General features: G+C 52.0%; 7 protein-coding genes across 7 annotated transcripts; 4 read left to right on the plus strand and 3 right to left on the minus strand.

Moving 5' to 3' along the window:
* Positions 1 to 620: 620 nt before the first annotated feature.
* On the plus strand, positions 621 to 2,980 carry FIBRA_03628 (uncharacterized protein; the record flags this gene model as incomplete). The annotated part of the gene is made up of 5 exons (XM_012325461.1): positions 621 to 885; positions 946 to 1,556; positions 1,609 to 2,472; positions 2,534 to 2,667; positions 2,716 to 2,980. 5 exons carry the CDS (start codon positions 621 to 623, stop codon positions 2,978 to 2,980), a joined length of 2,139 nt encoding a protein of 712 aa, XP_012180851.1.
* A 565-nt stretch (positions 2,981 to 3,545) lies between these two features.
* Positions 3,546 to 5,117, minus strand: FIBRA_03629 (uncharacterized protein; the record flags this gene model as incomplete). Its single annotated transcript, XM_012325462.1, has 7 exons — positions 3,546 to 3,608; positions 3,672 to 4,147; positions 4,198 to 4,255; positions 4,312 to 4,586; positions 4,730 to 4,797; positions 4,860 to 4,956; positions 5,012 to 5,117. 7 exons carry the CDS (start codon positions 5,115 to 5,117, stop codon positions 3,546 to 3,548), a joined length of 1,143 nt encoding a protein of 380 aa, XP_012180852.1.
* A 375-nt stretch (positions 5,118 to 5,492) lies between these two features.
* FIBRA_03630 (uncharacterized protein) lies at positions 5,493 to 6,014 on the plus strand (the record flags this gene model as incomplete). Its single annotated transcript, XM_012325463.1, has 2 exons — positions 5,493 to 5,519; positions 5,577 to 6,014. The coding sequence occupies 2 exons, from the start codon at positions 5,493 to 5,495 to the stop codon at positions 6,012 to 6,014; spliced, it is 465 nt and encodes a 154-aa protein (XP_012180853.1).
* Positions 6,015 to 6,620: 606 nt separating this feature from the next.
* Positions 6,621 to 10,306, plus strand: FIBRA_03631 (uncharacterized protein; the record flags this gene model as incomplete). Its single annotated transcript, XM_012325464.1, has 10 exons — positions 6,621 to 7,400; positions 7,453 to 8,050; positions 8,119 to 8,215; positions 8,284 to 8,429; positions 8,496 to 8,550; positions 8,599 to 8,753; positions 8,810 to 9,069; positions 9,128 to 9,278; positions 9,348 to 10,231; positions 10,283 to 10,306. The coding sequence occupies 10 exons, from the start codon at positions 6,621 to 6,623 to the stop codon at positions 10,304 to 10,306; spliced, it is 3,150 nt and encodes a 1,049-aa protein (XP_012180854.1).
* Positions 10,307 to 10,609: 303 nt separating this feature from the next.
* FIBRA_03632 (uncharacterized protein) lies at positions 10,610 to 12,534 on the minus strand (the record flags this gene model as incomplete). The annotated part of the gene is made up of 8 exons (XM_012325465.1): positions 10,610 to 10,652; positions 10,715 to 10,942; positions 10,997 to 11,238; positions 11,319 to 11,562; positions 11,617 to 11,858; positions 11,910 to 11,993; positions 12,057 to 12,234; positions 12,287 to 12,534. 8 exons carry the CDS (start codon positions 12,532 to 12,534, stop codon positions 10,610 to 10,612), a joined length of 1,509 nt encoding a protein of 502 aa, XP_012180855.1.
* A 355-nt stretch (positions 12,535 to 12,889) lies between these two features.
* On the minus strand, positions 12,890 to 16,065 carry FIBRA_03633 (uncharacterized protein; the record flags this gene model as incomplete). Its single annotated transcript, XM_012325466.1, has 15 exons — positions 12,890 to 12,919; positions 12,975 to 13,006; positions 13,062 to 13,105; positions 13,160 to 13,424; positions 13,474 to 13,582; positions 13,633 to 13,660; positions 13,711 to 14,091; positions 14,146 to 14,226; positions 14,276 to 14,298; positions 14,354 to 14,467; positions 14,527 to 14,568; positions 15,160 to 15,429; positions 15,483 to 15,841; positions 15,892 to 16,003; positions 16,051 to 16,065. The coding sequence occupies 15 exons, from the start codon at positions 16,063 to 16,065 to the stop codon at positions 12,890 to 12,892; spliced, it is 1,905 nt and encodes a 634-aa protein (XP_012180856.1).
* A 405-nt stretch (positions 16,066 to 16,470) lies between these two features.
* Positions 16,471 to 18,868, plus strand: FIBRA_03634 (uncharacterized protein; the record flags this gene model as incomplete). Its single annotated transcript, XM_012325467.1, has 5 exons — positions 16,471 to 17,478; positions 17,528 to 18,226; positions 18,278 to 18,386; positions 18,443 to 18,633; positions 18,695 to 18,868. The coding sequence occupies 5 exons, from the start codon at positions 16,471 to 16,473 to the stop codon at positions 18,866 to 18,868; spliced, it is 2,181 nt and encodes a 726-aa protein (XP_012180857.1).
* Positions 18,869 to 18,989: the final 121 nt, after the last annotated feature.

Below are 18,989 nucleotides of genomic sequence, written 5' to 3' on the forward strand. Positions count from 1 at the left end.
CGGCGGAAGCTATTTTGGCCAGAAACGCGAGTCTGCAGCAACGGCCGCAACGCTCACAGACACGCATGGCCGGTGGCGCGTCGGCCCGAACGTCAAATACACCAGCTTTGTTCCCGCCGTCTTCACGTCATCGCCTCTCCTCTTTCTCTTTCTCTCTCTTCCCTATCGTCGTCGCCGTCATCGCCACGGTCCCCGTCGTTCACTGGCACTTGCTCGTCGTTGCCTGCTTATTTAAATACCCCTACTGCGGCTGCTCTGGCGACGAAACCTCGGCTCTACTACTCGTGTCTCGTAGCAATCCATCACTTCTCTGCCGGATCTCCAGCACGCCTTGTCCACGGCGACTCTCGGTTTGACCCTTGAACGGATCCATTTCACATCCATCTGCCAGAGAAAACCGTATCCGTTTACGAATCTAATCTACGACGTTGATGAACATGGTGTGTAATATTCCTCATGTCCGCTTGATTCTAGTCCGGCGCGTGTCCGCAGATAAAGTCATGCGAGTTGCATCCTCCCTCTTTGTCTCCATGCACCTCATGGAACACCCACGTGCGCTCTAGAGGAGCACCACACTCCACTGGCATTGCTGTGATCCTCCCCGCCCTGCGCTGCCCACTATGCAGCGCGTCGTCTCCAACTCCCGTCTGCTCCGAAGGTCGAGCATTTCTGACAATGGACACGGTTCACAGCACAGGCAGCTGACTAAATCTCCGCCGCCATCTCCGCGCGAGCTCAAGCGTACTCAAGAGCCATGTCCTATCCCGAGCAGCAACCCAGCGAGTCAGTATACCCTTCTCGAGAAGCTTGGGACGGGCAGCTTCGGGACGGTGTACAAGGCAATGCACAATGAGACAAAGCAGATCGTGGCTATCAAGCAAATTGGTGAGTGGCTCTGAGTATCCGGCGTAGAACCTATATCAGACTGAGGGCTGGTGACCGCAGACCTGGAAGATTCGGACGACGACATCTCAGAGATTCAGCAGGAAATCGCAAATCTGGCGCAATTCGACTCGGAGTACGTTACGCGTTATTACGGCTCGTTCGTTGTCGCGTACAAGCTGTGGATTGTGATGGAGTACCTCGCAGGGGGGTCGTGCTTGGACCTCCTCAAACCGGGTGTGTTCTCCGAGGCGCATATCGCGGTGATTTGCAAGGAGCTACTGCAGGGCCTCGAGTATATGCATGACGAAGGTACAATTCACCGAGACATCAAAGCCGCCAACGTGCTTTTGTCTGCATCAGGGAAGGTGAAATTGGCGGATTTTGGTGTGGCGGCGCAGTTGACGAGCACGTTGCGGCACACCTTCGTTGGTACGCCGTTTTGGATGGCACCCGAGGTCATCAGGCAAGCGGGATACGACGCGAAGGCGGACATCTGGAGCTTGGGTATCACAGCGATTGAGATGGCAAAAGGAGAACCGCCGCTGGCCGAGTACCATCCGATGAGAGTCTTATTTTTGATCCCGAAGGCAAAGCCTCCAGTTTTGGAGGGTGCCTTCTCTGTCGCATTCAAGGATTTCGTGGCGCAGTGTTTGACGAAAGATCCTCCATCGGTGCGTACTCAGATTCTGGGAGGTGTTGTTGACACTAATGATCACACTTTAGAGGCCGACGGCGAAGGAGTTACTGCAGCACAGATTCATCAAGAGTGCGCGGAAGACCTCGTACTTGACAGAATTGATCGAACGTTTCCAGGACTTTCGGGCACGCACCCCTGGAAAGGCTCCACAGATGTACCAGGCGACAGTGCGTAACAGCGGAGTGTGGGACGGGACGCTGCGGAGTGACTGGAGTTTTGACACGATGCGGTCAACGTCGGCGATGGGTTCTTTGCGCAGCATGGCAAAGGACATCATGCCCCCGGAGATGATCCCAGATGAAGAGGACTATGACGACGATGACCCGTCTGTGTACGACAACGAAGGATCTTTTGACACAGCTGCTGCGACCACGAGGGGGAGCGACATTCCTCTAGTGGGTGGTGCTGGAATTGGCTTGAACGTGGATGCCTCGCACTCAACGGTTATCATTCGACAGTTGTCGCCAACGGACGAGAAGAACACCCCATCATTACTTACGGATGAGGCTTCAGATGAAACTGCAGGAAGTCTAGCGCCTGAAACCCCCCCGCAGGAGACATCCGAGCCCCCTCCAGCATACACAGGCTCTGTTCGCTCGACACGGCGAGCTTCTTTCCAAGCTCGGAATAACATGGCCATCGGGACTGTACTTGGAGAAGCTGACCTGGGAAATGGTATAGACACTATCAGGCCAGTCAAGAAGGTGGACACAATCAGGTCCCTCCGGATGTCGACGGAGTATGTTGGAACGACGCGCAGCAAAGACAGTGGTCCGTCCAGTCCCCCTTCTCCACAAAGCGTGAAATCGCAGCATAAAAAGGCTGCGAGTGAAGCAGTAAAGGCTGGTAAATCACTGATTGACGAAGTTTTGTTGCCGTTGTTATCGAAGGTAGGCACTCTATCTCCTACTTATGATACCCTCTGATAATTTTTGATGCTTGGTCCGAAAGACGACACGAGATGATATGGATGCCCGAGAGATTGAATCAATAAGTATGATCTCGAGGGGCTTCGAAGAGCTGAGAGACGTCAATCCCGAATTGGCGTACAATATTGTCCTCGACCTCCTTGCTGGCATAAACGAGTACGTCGTCTATGGCACCCTTCCTCGTATGTTCTTACCGTTTGTTAGGAACGCGGCGGTGCGCCAGCATATTCAGACGGCCCGTGGACTCTTCCCTCACAGACGGATCATCCGCAAGAGCGAGATGACCGCAAAGGGTCTCGTCGTCACTGAAGAAGAGGAAATCTCCGGCTTGCCGTCGTCATCCTCTCCTACCCCAACCACTGAAGACCGCCCCGACGCCGGTTCTCCGCCGCGCAAATCCCCCATCGCCGAGCTATTGTATGTGCGCTGGCTAGAAGGTTTGCGGCTCAAGTGGCCAAGTATCTTGTAGACGAATGGCTACCCATCCACCGCTCCTGTCGTGGTCGAGGGTGGTGAATGTTACGATCCCTCGTCTCTTGGACTGATATTGGTATTTATTTGACATGTTCTGTTGCGCATTTAACCTTACGACACGACACGCCACGACTTTCCTTCCTTCTCATGATATCTCTCTATTCTTTCGAAGCACCTAGCGGACACTTATGAGCCATTATATTTTCGGCTTTCCTTGTGTGCATTACGGTGTCTTGTAGGCATCTACCTCCGTTCACTTAGTGTATTAGCAGATCCATTTGGTGCTTTCTACCTGACGTCTATTCCTGCCTTCTACTTACATCACGCATAGCTTCTCTCGTTTACATCTCTTCCGTAATGCTCTGAAGATGTGGGTCCACAGCGTTGTACAGTGCCGAAGTGCTATATTGTGAATGTCCAACTGGCGAACGATATTGTCACTACAGCTTGGAAACAGTGAACGATATAGCATTAGGCATAATGAATTTTTACACTCCATGGTGCCCCCTTTTGTGTTGTAAACCAAGACAGCCACAAGGACGAAGCAAATAAACAATGTATCACCGCATCTTGACTCTGCCCTGTGTTTTACGCATTGCGCGCTTCTTCTCGCGCTCCAGAGCCTGCGACGCAGAACGGGTGAGATTAGTTTCACCTCACCACTTAAAGCATTCTGTACAACCCACCTTTTTCTGCTCCGCAGCACTCAGCCTGGACAGCTTCTCCTGCTCGGCTTTCTTCTTCGCTGCAGCCTTCTCCTCCGCTTGTTCCTCGCGTTTCTCCTTCGCAGCGTCGTCTCTGATCTCCTTGTCTACTTCCTCACGCTTCTTTTTGAGTTTCACTCGCGTCTCCGGACGCAGTTGCGTGTTCAACCCGCCACGGAGAGTATTCTTACCCTCGCCGGCTATCACATCGACGAGCTGGAGCGCAGCAGTCAAGAGCGGAATCGTCGCAGCGGCGTCCGAGGACGGGGGGAGCGCGAGCGAAAGGATGAGATGCCTCGTGCGCTCGGCGGCAGGCGTAGGGAGCGCGGGGCGCCTGCGCGGCTGGTCGGTGAGCGAGAGAGAGCGGAAGTAGGGCAGAATCGAGGGGTTGGAAAGGACCGCGGGCAGGTCGAGCGAGCCGATGGGCTTGAGCAAGGTGGTGGTGACGTCGGCGAACTCTGCATTGGTCCGGGTTAGGAGCAATCCCTGGGTGCGCGGCGCAGCTTACCTGACATGACGGTAAGCGAGGGTGGTAAGCTCGACAGGTCAGCCGTCTTGGCAAAGCTCTGTAACGAAGGATGCGTTGTCACAAACAACCCGATACTGAGGTATCTGGACATACCAAATCCCATCTCTTGCTCTTGATGCCCTTGATTTCGTCCTTCGCTACGATTGCCCACACGCAATCAGGAACTGCGTTCTCCTTGCCAGGCATGTCCCTGAAGGTGAAGTCGAGTTCGACCTCGTCGTATGGTTGGTAGTCGAGCTCAATGAGGCCTCGGCCCACCTGGAAAAGATACTGAAGTAGATCGTGCCTCGGTCGAATGGTGAACGTGGTGTGCAACGAGGTCAACGCGCGACGTCCGGTAGAAAATATGAACCAATCAGAGTTTCCATCTGGGTAAAAAAAAAGTGTCAGAGAAAGAGCTTCACGTCGATTGCTCAAAGGCCAAGCGAGGCAGAACAGGTTTAGTATAGATGCGAGCGACATATTCCCCAAGCACTGTATTATGGAGCAATGCTGACAGGCCGTGACATACCTCGAATGAGATCCTGGGCGGTCGGTTTGGAGAACTGGGCTTGAAGAATGGGCAGGTGTGTCTCATACCTGCATATACGCACTCATGTTAACGCACCCGGATATATAATACCCCCGTGGATCATGCTCACCATTTGGTCACCCGGGCCTCATTCGACCTCTTCCCCCATATGTATAAAAGAGCATACACAACGACTCCTGCCAGGAGAAACGGCTCGAGCTGGAAGACTGGATGACATTGGAGATAAGTCCTTGGCCGCACATAATGAGGAAATAAGCCTACAAGCTGGTCGGAAAGTCAATCCCTTCCATCGGTATTCTAGCCCATCATAGTCGGGCGAGAGGTCCACCTGCGGGGGCGAGATGTATTTTAGGAGAAGAGAGGCCATGTCTTCCCCCGCGGCTTCTCGTCGTGAGCGTGGTTCTGCTTAGACGCCAGGGCGCGCTGGCGATAGGCGTCTATCTCACGTGAGACCATGGATGAATGGGCGTCCAACGCCGCGCGCCCGGAGTCCGGAGATTGGGGTTGTTCACGGATACGGAGCGAGGGTGAGTGAGCTGATAAGCTTACACGACATCCGTACCGGGTGCTCTAGGAGATTTGACTGCGGGCTCAGCGCGGTGCTGGTCCTTACCAGGGTGAGCGACTCATTTACCGCCCACATGTCCTGCAAGCTCTCAACTACATGCGTCTTCATGTCAATTTCCTGGTGCTTGAAGCAGATCGACCTCGCGCTCGATCCGGGCGACGCATAGCTTACTCAATGGCAGGTAGCGGAGTGCGCACACAGGTACGTCAAGCGGCACATTGCCCATTGTGCATCGCATCGAGCTGAGTGTATTCTCAGCCTGCGGCCTCCACATCGGGCTCAGCATCGACCCGCTCGCCCGCGACCGACTATGGAGCCTTTGTATTGCAAATACTCCCGTCCATGACACGCGCCGCAGGGTCCATAGACCAGCGACTGTTGCGTCAGTGCATTGGGCTGTCTTCCTCCTATTTGATTACCGACACAACCATGGACACGGAGCGGGGGTTGTCAAGCTGGCGCATAGGATTCGGCCGGCTGATTGACCTGGTCGTCGCGTTGCATAAGCGGGGGGAATTGGAATTGGACACGGTCAATGAGGCGAGCAAGGCATGTTCGGAATGTTGGACGGTGGCAGGGCAATGGCGGGAGATGGAGGCTGGACGAGACAGTATAAGGGACGTTGCAGCCCGTCTTAAAAGCCTGTTGGATGAGAACGGGAAGACATACCGGGGCGGTCGGGTGTATGTGCCGTGAGTGACAAACTAGGCCAATAACTGTGCGAATACGGACTGCTACCCGCGCGCGATCGTCTCCCTCTCCGCTGATCGCCCTCTTTTTCTTCCATTTCTGGCCGCCTTTCTCTACTCCGCCCGCGTCACGAGGCTAGTTGTACGGCTGCTACAATTATATTTCTCTACCGTCGTTCGCTTACAGACATGATCGTCAGCAAGTACGCAAGCCATGCATGTTCGATGAGAAGCAGCGCCCAAATGAACATTGGTTGGTTCAACGAGACCAGTCAGTCGACATCAAGACAGAACGGGCTGAAAATTGTGACAAGTATCACGCTGACGAGGGAGAATGCGCAAACCACAGTTCCCCAACTGAGCGGTGCAGCTGAATGATTCGGACGTCTCACTGGCAATTCTTTGGGCGCCTATCTAACACTACACCTGCCAAAGTGGGAGAATTCATTTTTAACCGGTCGTTTATTGAAAAACGGCTGTGACGTCACGGACCGGCTCGGACCCGCATCACGAGCGTGCGGATAGTCGTAAGCGCCAACTCGGGCCTATCGTGCTCATCGTCGGCCTCTGTCCGCTCATCGCTCTCGCTTTGACTGTGCTCATCGTTCCGTCAATGGCTAGCACTTCGATAGAGGGCGGGACAGAGTCTCCTCTCCTCGCTATTGACGTCCCTGGCTCTCCCGATCAGGCTTTCGCGACGCCCCTCTCGTCTCCCGCTGCTTACTCGGCCCCTGTTCCTACGGACGATACACCTTCGGATGAGCAAGCACAGCATTTATCGCCTACTAAAGAATCTACTACAACCGATCTGACTACCCTCACTCCCCTTCGAACACATTACCTGAAAAAGCAGCTCGTCACTTTGCAATTTGAGCGTGAAGTCGACGCTCTCATTGCCGCACCCACAAACAATGTGTCTCCGTTCTCTTACCTTGGATCGCCATTTAACCCGCCACCAAAGGATGCTCCAAACATAGAGCTCCCTTTCCTGCGCTACTGTTTCCGTCGCTTCGTGCTTTCCTTTCCCTTTCTGGCCGCAGCACCCCGAGACTTTTTTCCTGACAAGCTACAGCCCTTCCTCTCCTCGCTCATTTCCCGAAACCTTACATCGACATCTGTCCTCGATGATGAAGAGGAAGATGCAGAGGAGGCTGCGCGCAATAAGCTTGTGGCAAAGTTCGAGCGGAATGCGGCGATGCTGATGACAAGCGGTACACGGCTCGTCGAGGAGGAGGAAGTGGTCCGGCTATCCCAGGCAGACCTCGACAAGTTAGAAACGCTTGCAAAAAAGCGGGCTTCCCGAGAGCGGGGCGGAAGAAATATGTTTGAAGTCAACATTGTCTGCGTGCGAACGGTACAACAGAAGGGGCGAATGCGTAGTCGGGTACACGAAGTGCGTATCTGTGTTTACAGCTCTTTCTACGCTCATCCCTGTTTCATGATAGGAATTCATCATCCGCACCCGACGATCACACCAGAAGGATGTCTTTGTGTCGCGGCGGTACGGTGATTTCAAGACGCTTGCGGCGGAGTTGCGGAAGATGCACCCGGAAGAGTCAATACCCTCACCGCCGGCGAAGGATCGTTCCACTGTAAATCTGAGCACGTCTCCTCCTCATTCTCAGCCTACGAGCCCCATGCCGGGCATATACGTCGCAGGGAGGAATGAAAGCGGAGACTCGTTCTCATCACTGGGCACGATGAGTCCGACTTCGCCGAATATGTCATTCGGCTCTACGAACGGTCAGACATACACGAGTGGCGCGTCTCGGCTTGCCCGAGAAAAGAACAGGCTTACGTTACGCGCATACTTACACACGCTTCTCACATTGCCCACGCTTGCTTCATCTCCTGTTTTGCGCTCCTTCCTCCTGTCCGCACCAACGACACTTAAACCAGAAGAGCTTGAAGATACCAAGAGGCGAGAGGAGGCGGATAAAGTAAGGGATGATGGACGCAAGCGGTTCGCTAAGGAAATTGCTGCGCGGGTGGATGGTTTGCGTAATGCTGCCCGAAGCGTCAAGGGCGAGCTATTTGCTAAAGGTCAGTGCGAAAACATGTGAAATATTCACTCATAGGCGAATCTTCTAATGTGTACTGTCCGCACGCAGATGGGCTTACGCATATATTCGCCACCATCAAAGTGACAGAAGACATCCGCAAACTTCCTCCGAACTACCAAGCTGTTGTTGAGTGGGCGCGCATTTCGTACGTCGCCACACATGCAAGAGTCTGCAGTAGTAATCTCAAACTGACAAAGACATTTCATCCGGTAGCCTCGCATCCACTGTGTTCCACCAGTTCGTTGCCGCGGACAGTGCATCCGAGAGTTTCGCTGGGTTAAAGCGCATACATGGGCTTATGCCCTACTTCATGCTCAAAACTATACTCAAAATCAGCAATCCCATGGCTATGATCCGTGGTAAGTCATATAGTTCACTTCTCCCGGTCATGCTCAGTAGTATCTGCATTCGTCGTTTGTGGACAGGCGTTCTGGATCTATTCCTCGCAACGCCTTTTGGAGGGCGCAGTCTGTTACAAAGGTATAGCCTCCGATTGACACGATAATTTTCATGTTAATACCTTCACAGAATGTTCACAGGATCACTTGTCGAAGAAGTCAAAGCAATTGAGGAAGACGTCGACCATGTGAAGGAGAAGATCGACGATCCTATAATATGCGAGAAGATCCGTCAATTTGTTTACGCACCCCGTGAGATACAATCAGTATACAAAGCGGATGCTGGTGTGTTGTTCGATGATTTATTTACAAGGGCTTTCTGAAGTGTGTGTGATTGTTAGCTGCAGAGAACTTGCATATATTCGCGATCGTCCTGCGCTCAGGCGAGGCGCCCGTGCTTTCTCGTGCTCAGATTCAGCGTGTCATGTACGCGCACCGGGCACACAAAGAGTATCTCCGATACCTAGAGTCTCTTCAAGACTCGGATGACGACTCAGGTCCTCAGAGCGAGGAAGCGTGGCTGTTCGAAGATCTCGACGTACTGGCGAAGTTGTACTCGCGCTTGAGAGATAGGGAACAGCTGATCGAGCTGATTTTTGAGGTAAGTTGACCAGATTTCTAATTGGCCATGCATATTGATGTACATGATATACTCGAAGGGCACCACCGCAGATTTATTGAAAGATATTATTACCATATTTTATGCACCGCTGGCTCAGGTATATCGAGCGGCCAGTATAGCGGACTCCTTGGGCGATCTCCAGAATTTCATAAATGATTTAATCCGCACCGTGGAAGCGTCAGAAGATCGTGCGTATATCAGTCGACACTCATTATAGACGTGGAGATCACTTACGCGGGGGTTTTTTTTTCACGAAGTGAGCCAGCAGGATCCCGCGAAGACTGTACAGATCTTCATTGATCTCATCAAACGACACGAGCAGTCGTTCTATAATTTCGTTCACAAGGTGCACTCAAAGGGCGAAGGCCTTTTCACCAACCTTATGCGATGGATTGAACTCTTCCTCACTCTCATGCGCGATGGCGTTGGCGATCGCATTAGCATGGAGTTTATCCTGCCTCATACTGGGAAAGAGCGGGAGGAGATCCTGAAAGAAGTGGATGCGATCGCTTTATACCACTACAAGCTCAAAGTGGCGTATGAGGACAAAGTTCGCAGGCGATTTGGAAGAACACAGGGCATGAGTGATGCCGACGCAGAAGACGAGATCGCGGCCGATATGGTGAATGGGATTGTCAAGGATCTGAGTTTCGGCGAGCTGATTCAAGGCGGTGCGGACGACCTCGCCGCTGAGGAGACCGACTCGGACGATGATAGCGACTCAACCGGGGAATATTCCGACAGTGAGTCTGACGACACTGCGAGTGGCGGCAGCGGGCAAGGCGAATTTGTTGAAAGGGAAACTACGCCTCGTCTACCAACGTCTCCAGCGTCGGTGAAGCGCTCTCATACGATAGCTCACTCTCCGCATGCACGTCGCCCGCCACCGGATCCTCCGCGCCGGAGCGAGAAGCCTTTGCCAGACCCTCCTGCAGACCGTCCTTCCATGAACTTACGTCACTCTCGCTCTATGGAAGTGGGCAAAGCACAACCTTCTCCACCACGTTCATCGCCCAAGTCCGCACCCCCGCGACAAGGATCGCCTCCCAAGCCCAAGTCGTTGCAGAAGAAGAAATCTGCTGCGATCAAACCGCCTGAGCTACATCACATTCCACAGTTACTCCCCATTTTTGTTGAAATGGTACGTTCAGTCTTGTCGTATCTAAATATTAGCAGCTTACCTTGATTGCAGATGAAACCGCAATTGCGGACATAGTAAAGGATGTGTATAGGACACGGTCGTTTAATGTAAAGTATCCACAATTGTTAGACAGGATTCTATTGTAGCAATGAGAACTAGTAGGACAATTGTGCTGCAAATGCTGTACTGGTATCAATTTTTCACGGACTTTGTAATTGCTTTAATGATGTGCATGTTCTGATCTGCTCCCTCCGTTGCGAAGTTTCGCTTCGTGGATGTCGTGATATTGCATGAGCGAATGTGCGTGAAGCTATATATTACACAGGTTGACGCTATCCCGCGGGCCAACGAACGCAAAACCGCCAGAAACCGAAAACATCAGAAACCCTGAGAGGAAATCGCGAATCGTTTGAACGTGTATCTGTAGAAGAAATTTAGCCATTAGCCATCGCAACCTAATTGTGATCAATACAATAAACATACCCTAAGAACGCAAGATCCTTGCTCGCGCCTGTAGTATCGGCACCGACGGGTTCCTCTGGAACTTGCTCCAACTCTTCTGTCGGGAAGTATGATGTATCCGTGATAGACCGTAGGCGGGGGATGAACGGTGCCTCGATGTTCCTAATACCTGTCCAGCTCACTCCATAGAAGAACGGATGGTGCTTGATCTGTTCTACGGCCAACCGACGATCGGGCGATGTTATCAATCTAGAGACCAGTGAGCTGAGGGTCGCTTAGCGGCACGTTCTCCGCTACACATACCTTCTGATCAAGTCTTCTGCCTCCCGGCTGAGGTGCACGTCGTCGGGGAACATAAGATAATTTGGCCACTGGAGGATCTTGTGATACGTCTCGTGCGTCGACTCTGAGCAGAAGGGCGGGTACCCGACGAGACACTCGAACATGATTGCACCGAGCGACCACCAATCGCACTCGTTGCCGTAGCCCTTCTGCAGGAAGATTTCCGGTGCAATATAATCCGGCGTACCGACAGTCGAGTATGCCTGGTTCATTGGGATCATCGACAAACATGATAGTGGGTATCTCAGCAATGTAGTACGAAACAAAGGATGAGAAGACGCACGAGCTTCCGGCGGTTTGCTTTCCACGTTGCGATTTGGTCTTTGCTGGACATGGTCAAATGGATTGCGTTCACCATCACACTGTTGCGCGCTGCTGTAGTGGGTGATGCGACACCATTAGCGGAGTCCAGTAAGCGTTGATAGTAGCTTGAATCGTGCTGTTTATGGAACCCCGTAGAGAGTCCGAAGTCGGACAACTTGATGTGGCCGTCTTTGTCTATGAGAATGTTGTCTGGTTTGATATCACTGCGAGCAATACGTTGTGAGTTAGTATGCTAAGCGAACCCGATATCGACGTACCGATGAATGAATCCTAATGAATGCACAGCCTCTATGGCAAGTACACATTCTGCTATGTAGAAGCGCGTGACGTCTTCCGAGAAGGTATCGTACTTGATCAGCATAGTCATAAGATCACCTCCAGGAAGGAACTCCATGATAAGGTAGAGGTATGCGGAATCTTGGAACGAATAATAAAGCTGGACGACCCATGGCGAATTTGACTCCGCAAGGACATCGCGCTCCGCGCGTACATGTGCAAGCTATCACGTAGTTGAGTCCCGATATGACAGACGGTAATCTCAGTGACATACCTGATCTTTCTTCAACATCTCATCCTTCCGGAGGGTCTTCATCGCATATATTTTACCTGTATCTGTCTTTTGCACCACGCGAACCTGTGGGGGTCTGTCGGATCATGGATCACAGCGCGCAGAACGGCGCTAGCCGATGAGCCATACCTCTCCGAAGGCACCCTTCCCGATAACCTTCACTGTCCTGAAATCATCGAGGCCAAGTCTCGTTCTCCGTAGCCGCAAGAACGCAGACTCTCGCTTTCCCAATTGCTGAAGCTGGCGCTGTTTACGTTCATCGGTCATGGTTGTTTCGGCAGCCAACTTCCGTTCTAGCTCGACGCGTCTTGGACCAATGGTCACTACGACCATTGCTGCACACTAATCAGTACACACACCTTGTGTTACGTTCGATTGCAGCATCTACAGCAACCTTGTAGAAATGTTCTAGTTTCAGCTGTGCGGTCTTTGCACGAGGCACCGCATCATCCGAGAACCCGGCAGTTGTTCGTTCGAAGTAGACATAGTCCGCTGGCTTGTTGCTCGAGCCAGACGACTGTGCGCTGGAGATGCTGGAGGAGGACTGTGAGCCCTGCAAGGAGGGGCGCGAGGGGGCTTGCGAGCTGGCAGATGAGTTGGTTGCCATTGGGGCGGAACGCAAGCTGCAAAACGAAACTGCTGTAGCTTAGCGCTCATTCTAGGTTATAGCCTGTGCACGTGACTGATCGGCTCGTTGCGATCCAAGATGGTAAGAATGCTCCCGCCGTGGGTAACTGGCACAACGATACACTAATTCTTCATCTCTGTCGACCCCACCTTCAACTTCGGATATTCTGCGCCGTATGAGTTATAAACATGGGCGGCGAGAATATTTCTCAAACAGATTGGGAAACATGATGCGAACATCGAGAGACGAGCATAGGCCCGGCATCGTCATTAACATCCAGATCCATACATCATATCTGGGCAGCCTATGTGCTACAGCAACGACCGCTCCAGTATTATAACTCGATTCCTTCTAGGCTAGTACCCTAAAACAATCCAGATTTAAGTGTCGCCTAAACATACCCTCATTGTGAGACGCACCAATTTGGGCAGCCTGAGATATACATCAGTCCCTTTGTTACCATGTCAGCGTGTGTATGATTATCCTCAGGACTCGTATCCACTGACCGTAACCATCTAGACTGACAAGCTCTAGCGAGCCACCAAAATATCTACGCGATCGTCAGATTCATGAGCCCTCACACGACAAGTCCGTTCATTCGTACGTCGCAAAAATATTGCTCATTGGGAGCCCAATTCCGATCCTGGGATGTGGGCTCACGCCTGCATTTTGTTGGGGATCTTCAACTTCCGTGCTATTTCGCATAACATCCAGCTGTTCGTCGACCGTAGCGGTCATGCCACGGCCACTCGAGCTGACTATCCGGAGGGCCCCTAGGCGAGACACGTCCAAACGGGCAGGATTTCGAACATGCGAGAACGAGAACAGGTCAGAAGGGTGCTTGATCCCAGGTGTAAGGAGTCCTCCGCCTATTGAAAGTCGTTTGAACATGCTCTCCCGATTAATAAGACAACACACCTTGGTCCGAAATGCGGATGGTCACATCATTATCACCTGCAACAATAGTAGCGCGAATAGGGGGCAGCTGGCGATTTTTCGGATGTCGTAGTCGAGTGGCGCGGAACGACTAGTTACAAGACTTATGTGAGCACACCTCGCAACATCGGTCAAACTCACATTCTTCAGTAACTCAAAGACAATGTACCTACAACGGGATAAAGTAAGCTCGGCACAATGAAGACAAAAGGCATTTACTCAAGATGTGCTTGTATATAGGAGAACTTCGTGTCCATATGGCCATCTATAATAACGTCTGACCATGCAACATCCTGAACAACATCCTGAACGCAGTCTTGGTCCACATCGAATGGCCGCCTGCGAAGAAATCTGGCACATTTTTCTATGCTATCCTTGACACAAAGCCCCAGGTGAATGACACCAACACGATCGTCAGGGACTGTGTGCCCTTTTCGTTTGGCCGCGAGATGCTTCGACAGCGCTATGTGGTGCTCGGCAAGAACTCGTCGTGATATTCGTGAGACAAGCATTCGGTGCATAAATGGATCTAGGCGGTCAGGGTCAAGGTAGGGAGAAGACAAGGAGAGACCGAGCGACAAGTTCGGAATGACTGCCTTACTGAAGAAAGTGCAGCTAAGTCAAGATAGATGCAATTTGGAAAGAATAACCAACTGTTCATCTAGCAGAGAGCGAACGAATCCGCAGAATGCATCATTCTCCTCAAGTGTGCTGATCGGAGGATACCGCCTGAATCTAGAAACCCGGTTTTAGTTACCTAAACATTATACGACAGCCTACGCACTTGTCAAATGCCGCCCAATATGCCTAGTCATTTTTCCTGAATTCGTGGTTGATATTTGAGATCTGAGGATGCACATACCTCGTAAACTGCAGCTACACCTTCTTGGTTGACCACTACATAAGGAAGGGCTTGCATATCCCGCAGTCTATGCGCGATGCGTACCGGCAATTCAGTCCGGACATAATTTGCGCTCTACAAATGTAAAACAGCAACTATTGTAGAAGGGTTCAGGTACGGGGCCATGAGCGTACTCTGATAAGACGGTCCTCATTCATGGAGCGCCCAAAGAAAACCTGCGTGTGGAAACCTGAGACGAACGACGTGTGACTGGTGCGAAAGGGGTACCAGCTGCCTGAGAGTCAATCTCTGAGCCTCCTTCGTCGCATATAATTCCAACTGTCTGTTTTGATAGAAATGTAAAGCTGTCGAAAGCGTGCGGACAGCGGAGCGCTGTGGAAGGTGCACATGCTTTGCGAATTTGAGGCTACGACCAGGTTTGCAGCCGCGAAGCATCCCAGCTATAGACAGTGGGCAAGAGAAAGCAAGTGGCAGCCAGCTGGTGGGAGATGTACCAATCAATCCAATGCCGAACGGTGAGAGCACGACAAACTGGGAGGCATGCACATTCTTCGCAGTCGTATTCACATAAAAGAAGACCCCGTTGGCGCCCAGGTGACTCGGCCGTGAGTCCAACGTTCAGGCATGAGGTACAGTCTTACCACCGCATGATACTAATGTGCGACAAAAACTTGGAATTCATTCAGCGGGGGCAGTCTGTGAGCTAAAGCTCAGAGGTGGCACTCGGACTGGAACTACAGCAATCCCTCTTGTTTCAATGCACCTATAATCAAGTACGCAGATCTCCGATCTCTATCCACTCCCACCCAGTCCTCGTTCTGCGAAGACGGCAGATCATCCGGAGATACAAAAACATCATCCTCATCCGAACCTTGGCCTGCTGATACCTCTTTAACCTGCTCCAACCCATCGTCTATATCTCCGAGAACCTCTTCCCAGACCGCGTCAGAGACAGTGACGCCTACAATCTTTGCGTCTGGAATCATCGGGAGCATGGAGGCCAAGAGATTTGACAAAAGCTCAGAAGAACCATCTACCGTTTCTGTATGAAGTACGGGCAATGGAAGATACTCCGCCTACAACCAAAGGTCGGCCGCACTCTAGACTGCTTACCAACTAGTATACGCACCTCAATTAGCATCCCCCGTACCGCACCACCAGCGAGGATAACGTGTCCGAAGCGAACAAGCCAGTCATTGCCAATGGAAAATATGAGGCCATCGACAGTAAGTTGCTGGACGACGGCTCCTTGACCTTTCTGGCCACTATTGGAAGTGTTTGGCTGTCGTACGGAAACCCAACGTGCGCGGAGTTGTGACAGCAGCTGTTCAAGGGCACCCGGGGGGCTTACAGTCACCAACGTGTTCCTGTAGTGCGAAGGCGCAGGCGGCGCCTGCGGTTGACTGCCAAGAGGAACGTCCGGCATTGGTAGAGCGATTTCAGCCCTGGTCGGGGCGGCAGGATCTTCCAGCACAATGAAAACGTTCTCTGCGATGCCGGTGTAAATATTTTTTTCGCAAACTCGGAAACGTACGCACCGTTCATGGTTAATGTATACATGGGACGTTCAGGGATCTGCATACCCCCAATGTTGCCCAGAGTCGAACGGTACGAGCCAAGGCTGAGCTGCCATCTGCCACGAAGGACACCCTGGTCTTAGGTGAGGTAAACGACACATTCCAAGAGAATCAACATACTTGGTGATTTAACATGATGTTTTGGCGAATGAGCTCAACGCCAGTGGTTGGCGCATTGATCCATCTTGCAAGTCTAGTAGTGCAGTGTGGGTCGAAAACAAAATGCCTGAGAGAGATGTCCTACCCTGTGATTCCCATCGTATCGTAAGTTCGTTCCCAAAAGATGCTTACAGTAGTGTCTGCTATGAGAGCCGATATGAGTTCATTGAGCCTCACCTGAGCCCTTGAAGGACAGAGGATAAGATGACATTCGGGCTCAGCTCAAGAAGCCGTGATGTGACAGAATCGCGTCGCGATGTGACGAGACGCGTCAGATCACGGGGCGGCCACAGTTCGTCATACCAAAATTCGGGCGACGGCCTCAATGCTTTTCTGTCTTCGTTCCTCGTGCACCATTCCCCTGAATTATTGATCTTCGCCATGCCTCCGAAACGAAAAGCGTCAGCTATGGCTGAACCTGCCACGCGATCCAGCAAGATTGTGCGCAATACACAAGACCTAGTAGCCACTCGACGATCGACTCGGAAACGCGTCGGTACGTCATTAGAGTCTGGTTCTGAGTCCGAGCAAGGAGCAGATACACAAGTGGCGGAGGCTGAGACACATCCACGAACTCGAAATACGCGGGTAAGACACAATGCACCAGAAACGCCGCGTCCGGGGGAGCCGAGTACTTCGCGGATTCAGCTCCCTAGTCCTATCACAACTAACCGGAGAGGCAATCGCGCCCATTTTGACGAGCCAGATGAATTGCTTCTCAAGCCGTCCAAGAAACGAGTTGCTCCGCCTATCACACCCCCTCGAGGGACTGCATTGCGAATAGCCACGCCCCGTACATTCTTGCAATGCGTTGAGATTGTCACTCCTTCAAAGGGTCTCCTCGCCGGGTCTCCTACGCCTCGTCCTGGAAGACATCGACTCGGGATACACGAATTGCTCAATACGCCCATTCAGCCACCAAGTCCATCTCCTATCAAACGACCAGTATCGCCTGTAAAACGCCGGCTTGCTCAAACCGCGCCTGCCTCCCCAAGTCCGAGTAAAATTCCTGTATCCATCCCTCTACCGTTTATCTCAGAACCTGCGTCTCCTCCGGTCTCGCCCAAGAAAACTGCGCGATCCGCGACTACCCCGACGCATTCTCCGTCTAAACGAAGACTTGCTGCCGATTCACTTGTTTCTCCGAGTCGGCCTATACGAGAGCTCCCTCCTCATCTCCATCCTTCTCTTCGCGCGCAACAATGCGCTATTTTAAGGTCGCTTCGTGATATCCCTGATATCGAGACACCGGTGACCGTAGATGAAGATGGTCCTCCAACCAACAACATTGCCTTGGAGCAATTGTCCAATCTCCTCAATGGTACAGTAGTCCGAGGGGAAGGAAATAGCTGTCTACTAATCGGCCCTCGTGGAAGCGGTAAAAGCAGAGTAAGTGTTTCAGAATTCAGTGACTTCTTGCTCAGGCTGAGGTGCACAGTTAATAGAACAAGCTATAATTTCTGTTCCCGAGAACCCAATCGTCATTCGTTTGTCGGGACATGCGCAGCAGAACGACCGGCAAGCAATACGTGAGATTGCACGGCAGCTCACACAGCAGACCGGTAGCTCGTTCTTACCTGCAGAAGAAGAGGCTGAAGTCCACGGCGCGTTTACGGACCCGGAGAATCCCTTTCTTGATTCGCCAGATGCCACTGCGAATGCCATTGCATTGCCAGCACCTGCGCACTTGCTGGCACTCATCTCCATGGTGCCAACTCTGCCGCGTGCGACGATTGTCGTTATAGACGCGTTCGACCAATTCGCTACACATGCACGCCAGTCGCTCCTATACTGTCTTCTTGACACCGCGCAAAGCTGTAGAGTGGGAAAGGGGCACAAGGGACTTGCGGTGGTCGGGGTGACGACTCGCGTGGATACCATCAATCTGCTGGAGAAGCGGGTCAAGAGCCGGTTCTCAGGCCGGATGCTGAGAACAGCTTGTCCGGCACGACTGTCATATTGGACAGAACTCGCTCGTGCTATACTGACTACACCGCTAGATGTTGACGACGATGACGAATGGGGCCCGCTGTGGGTCTCCGCAGTCGACGACTTTCTGAGGCAAAATGCAGTTGTTGAAGTTCTGCAAGAGACATTCGCTTTAACGCGAGACGTTCAGACGCTCCGCCGAATTTTGGTATGTGTTCTTCGGAACGTTGCTATGATATCCGTCTGACAGCGATCCAAGACACCCATGGTGTTGGAATTGTCCCCGACGTCCCCTTTTCTCTCTGCAACCAAATTCGCGGAGTCTGTGCCTACACAGCGGTGTCCATCCCGATTTCCCTTTCTTAATTGTTCGTTGCCCTGCATCTTGTTTTCTTAGAATGTCGCTCACACTCTGTATCCGTAGCCCTGTCTTATCCCGCGATATGCCTGCTCATTGCTGCCATGCACGCGCAAAGGTCAGGTCACGATAGCTTCACGTTTGAAATGCTCCACGAGGCGTTTCGTGATCAAGTGCGCACGTCACAGTCAGCGCCCGTCCAGGTTGAAGGAGGCAGCATCGGTATGGTCCGTTGCAGCCGAGAGGTTCTCTTCGGCGTAAGTGTTACATTCATGATGGGCGACTTAGAATACTGAAGTAGCGGTCAATTATTTGCAGGCTTTCGACCGCTTGGTGGCCATGCGAGTGCTCTTGACGACCGTCCCGCCGTCGAACAGTATTGCAAAGGAATTCGTCATGTATCGATGTGCCATTGATAGGGCTGATGTGAAAAGAGCGGTCGAGGTTATGGGCCAGACAAGCTTGAAGAAATGGTTGAAAAAGATGCAGTAGATATTAAATCTCTTGATTTTGATTGTTCACAGCCACATATCGTTGATTCCCCATTATTATAGTATTTCAACTATTCACTTTATGCGCATTTTTTTAATGTCCCAGACATTCAAAAAAAAAA

Source organism: Fibroporia radiculosa (genome assembly GCF_000313525.1).
Source record: "Fibroporia radiculosa TFFH 294 genomic supercontigs, scaffold2149, whole genome shotgun sequence".
In the NCBI taxonomy this organism is placed as follows: Eukaryota; Fungi; Basidiomycota; class Agaricomycetes; order Polyporales; family Fibroporiaceae; genus Fibroporia; species Fibroporia radiculosa.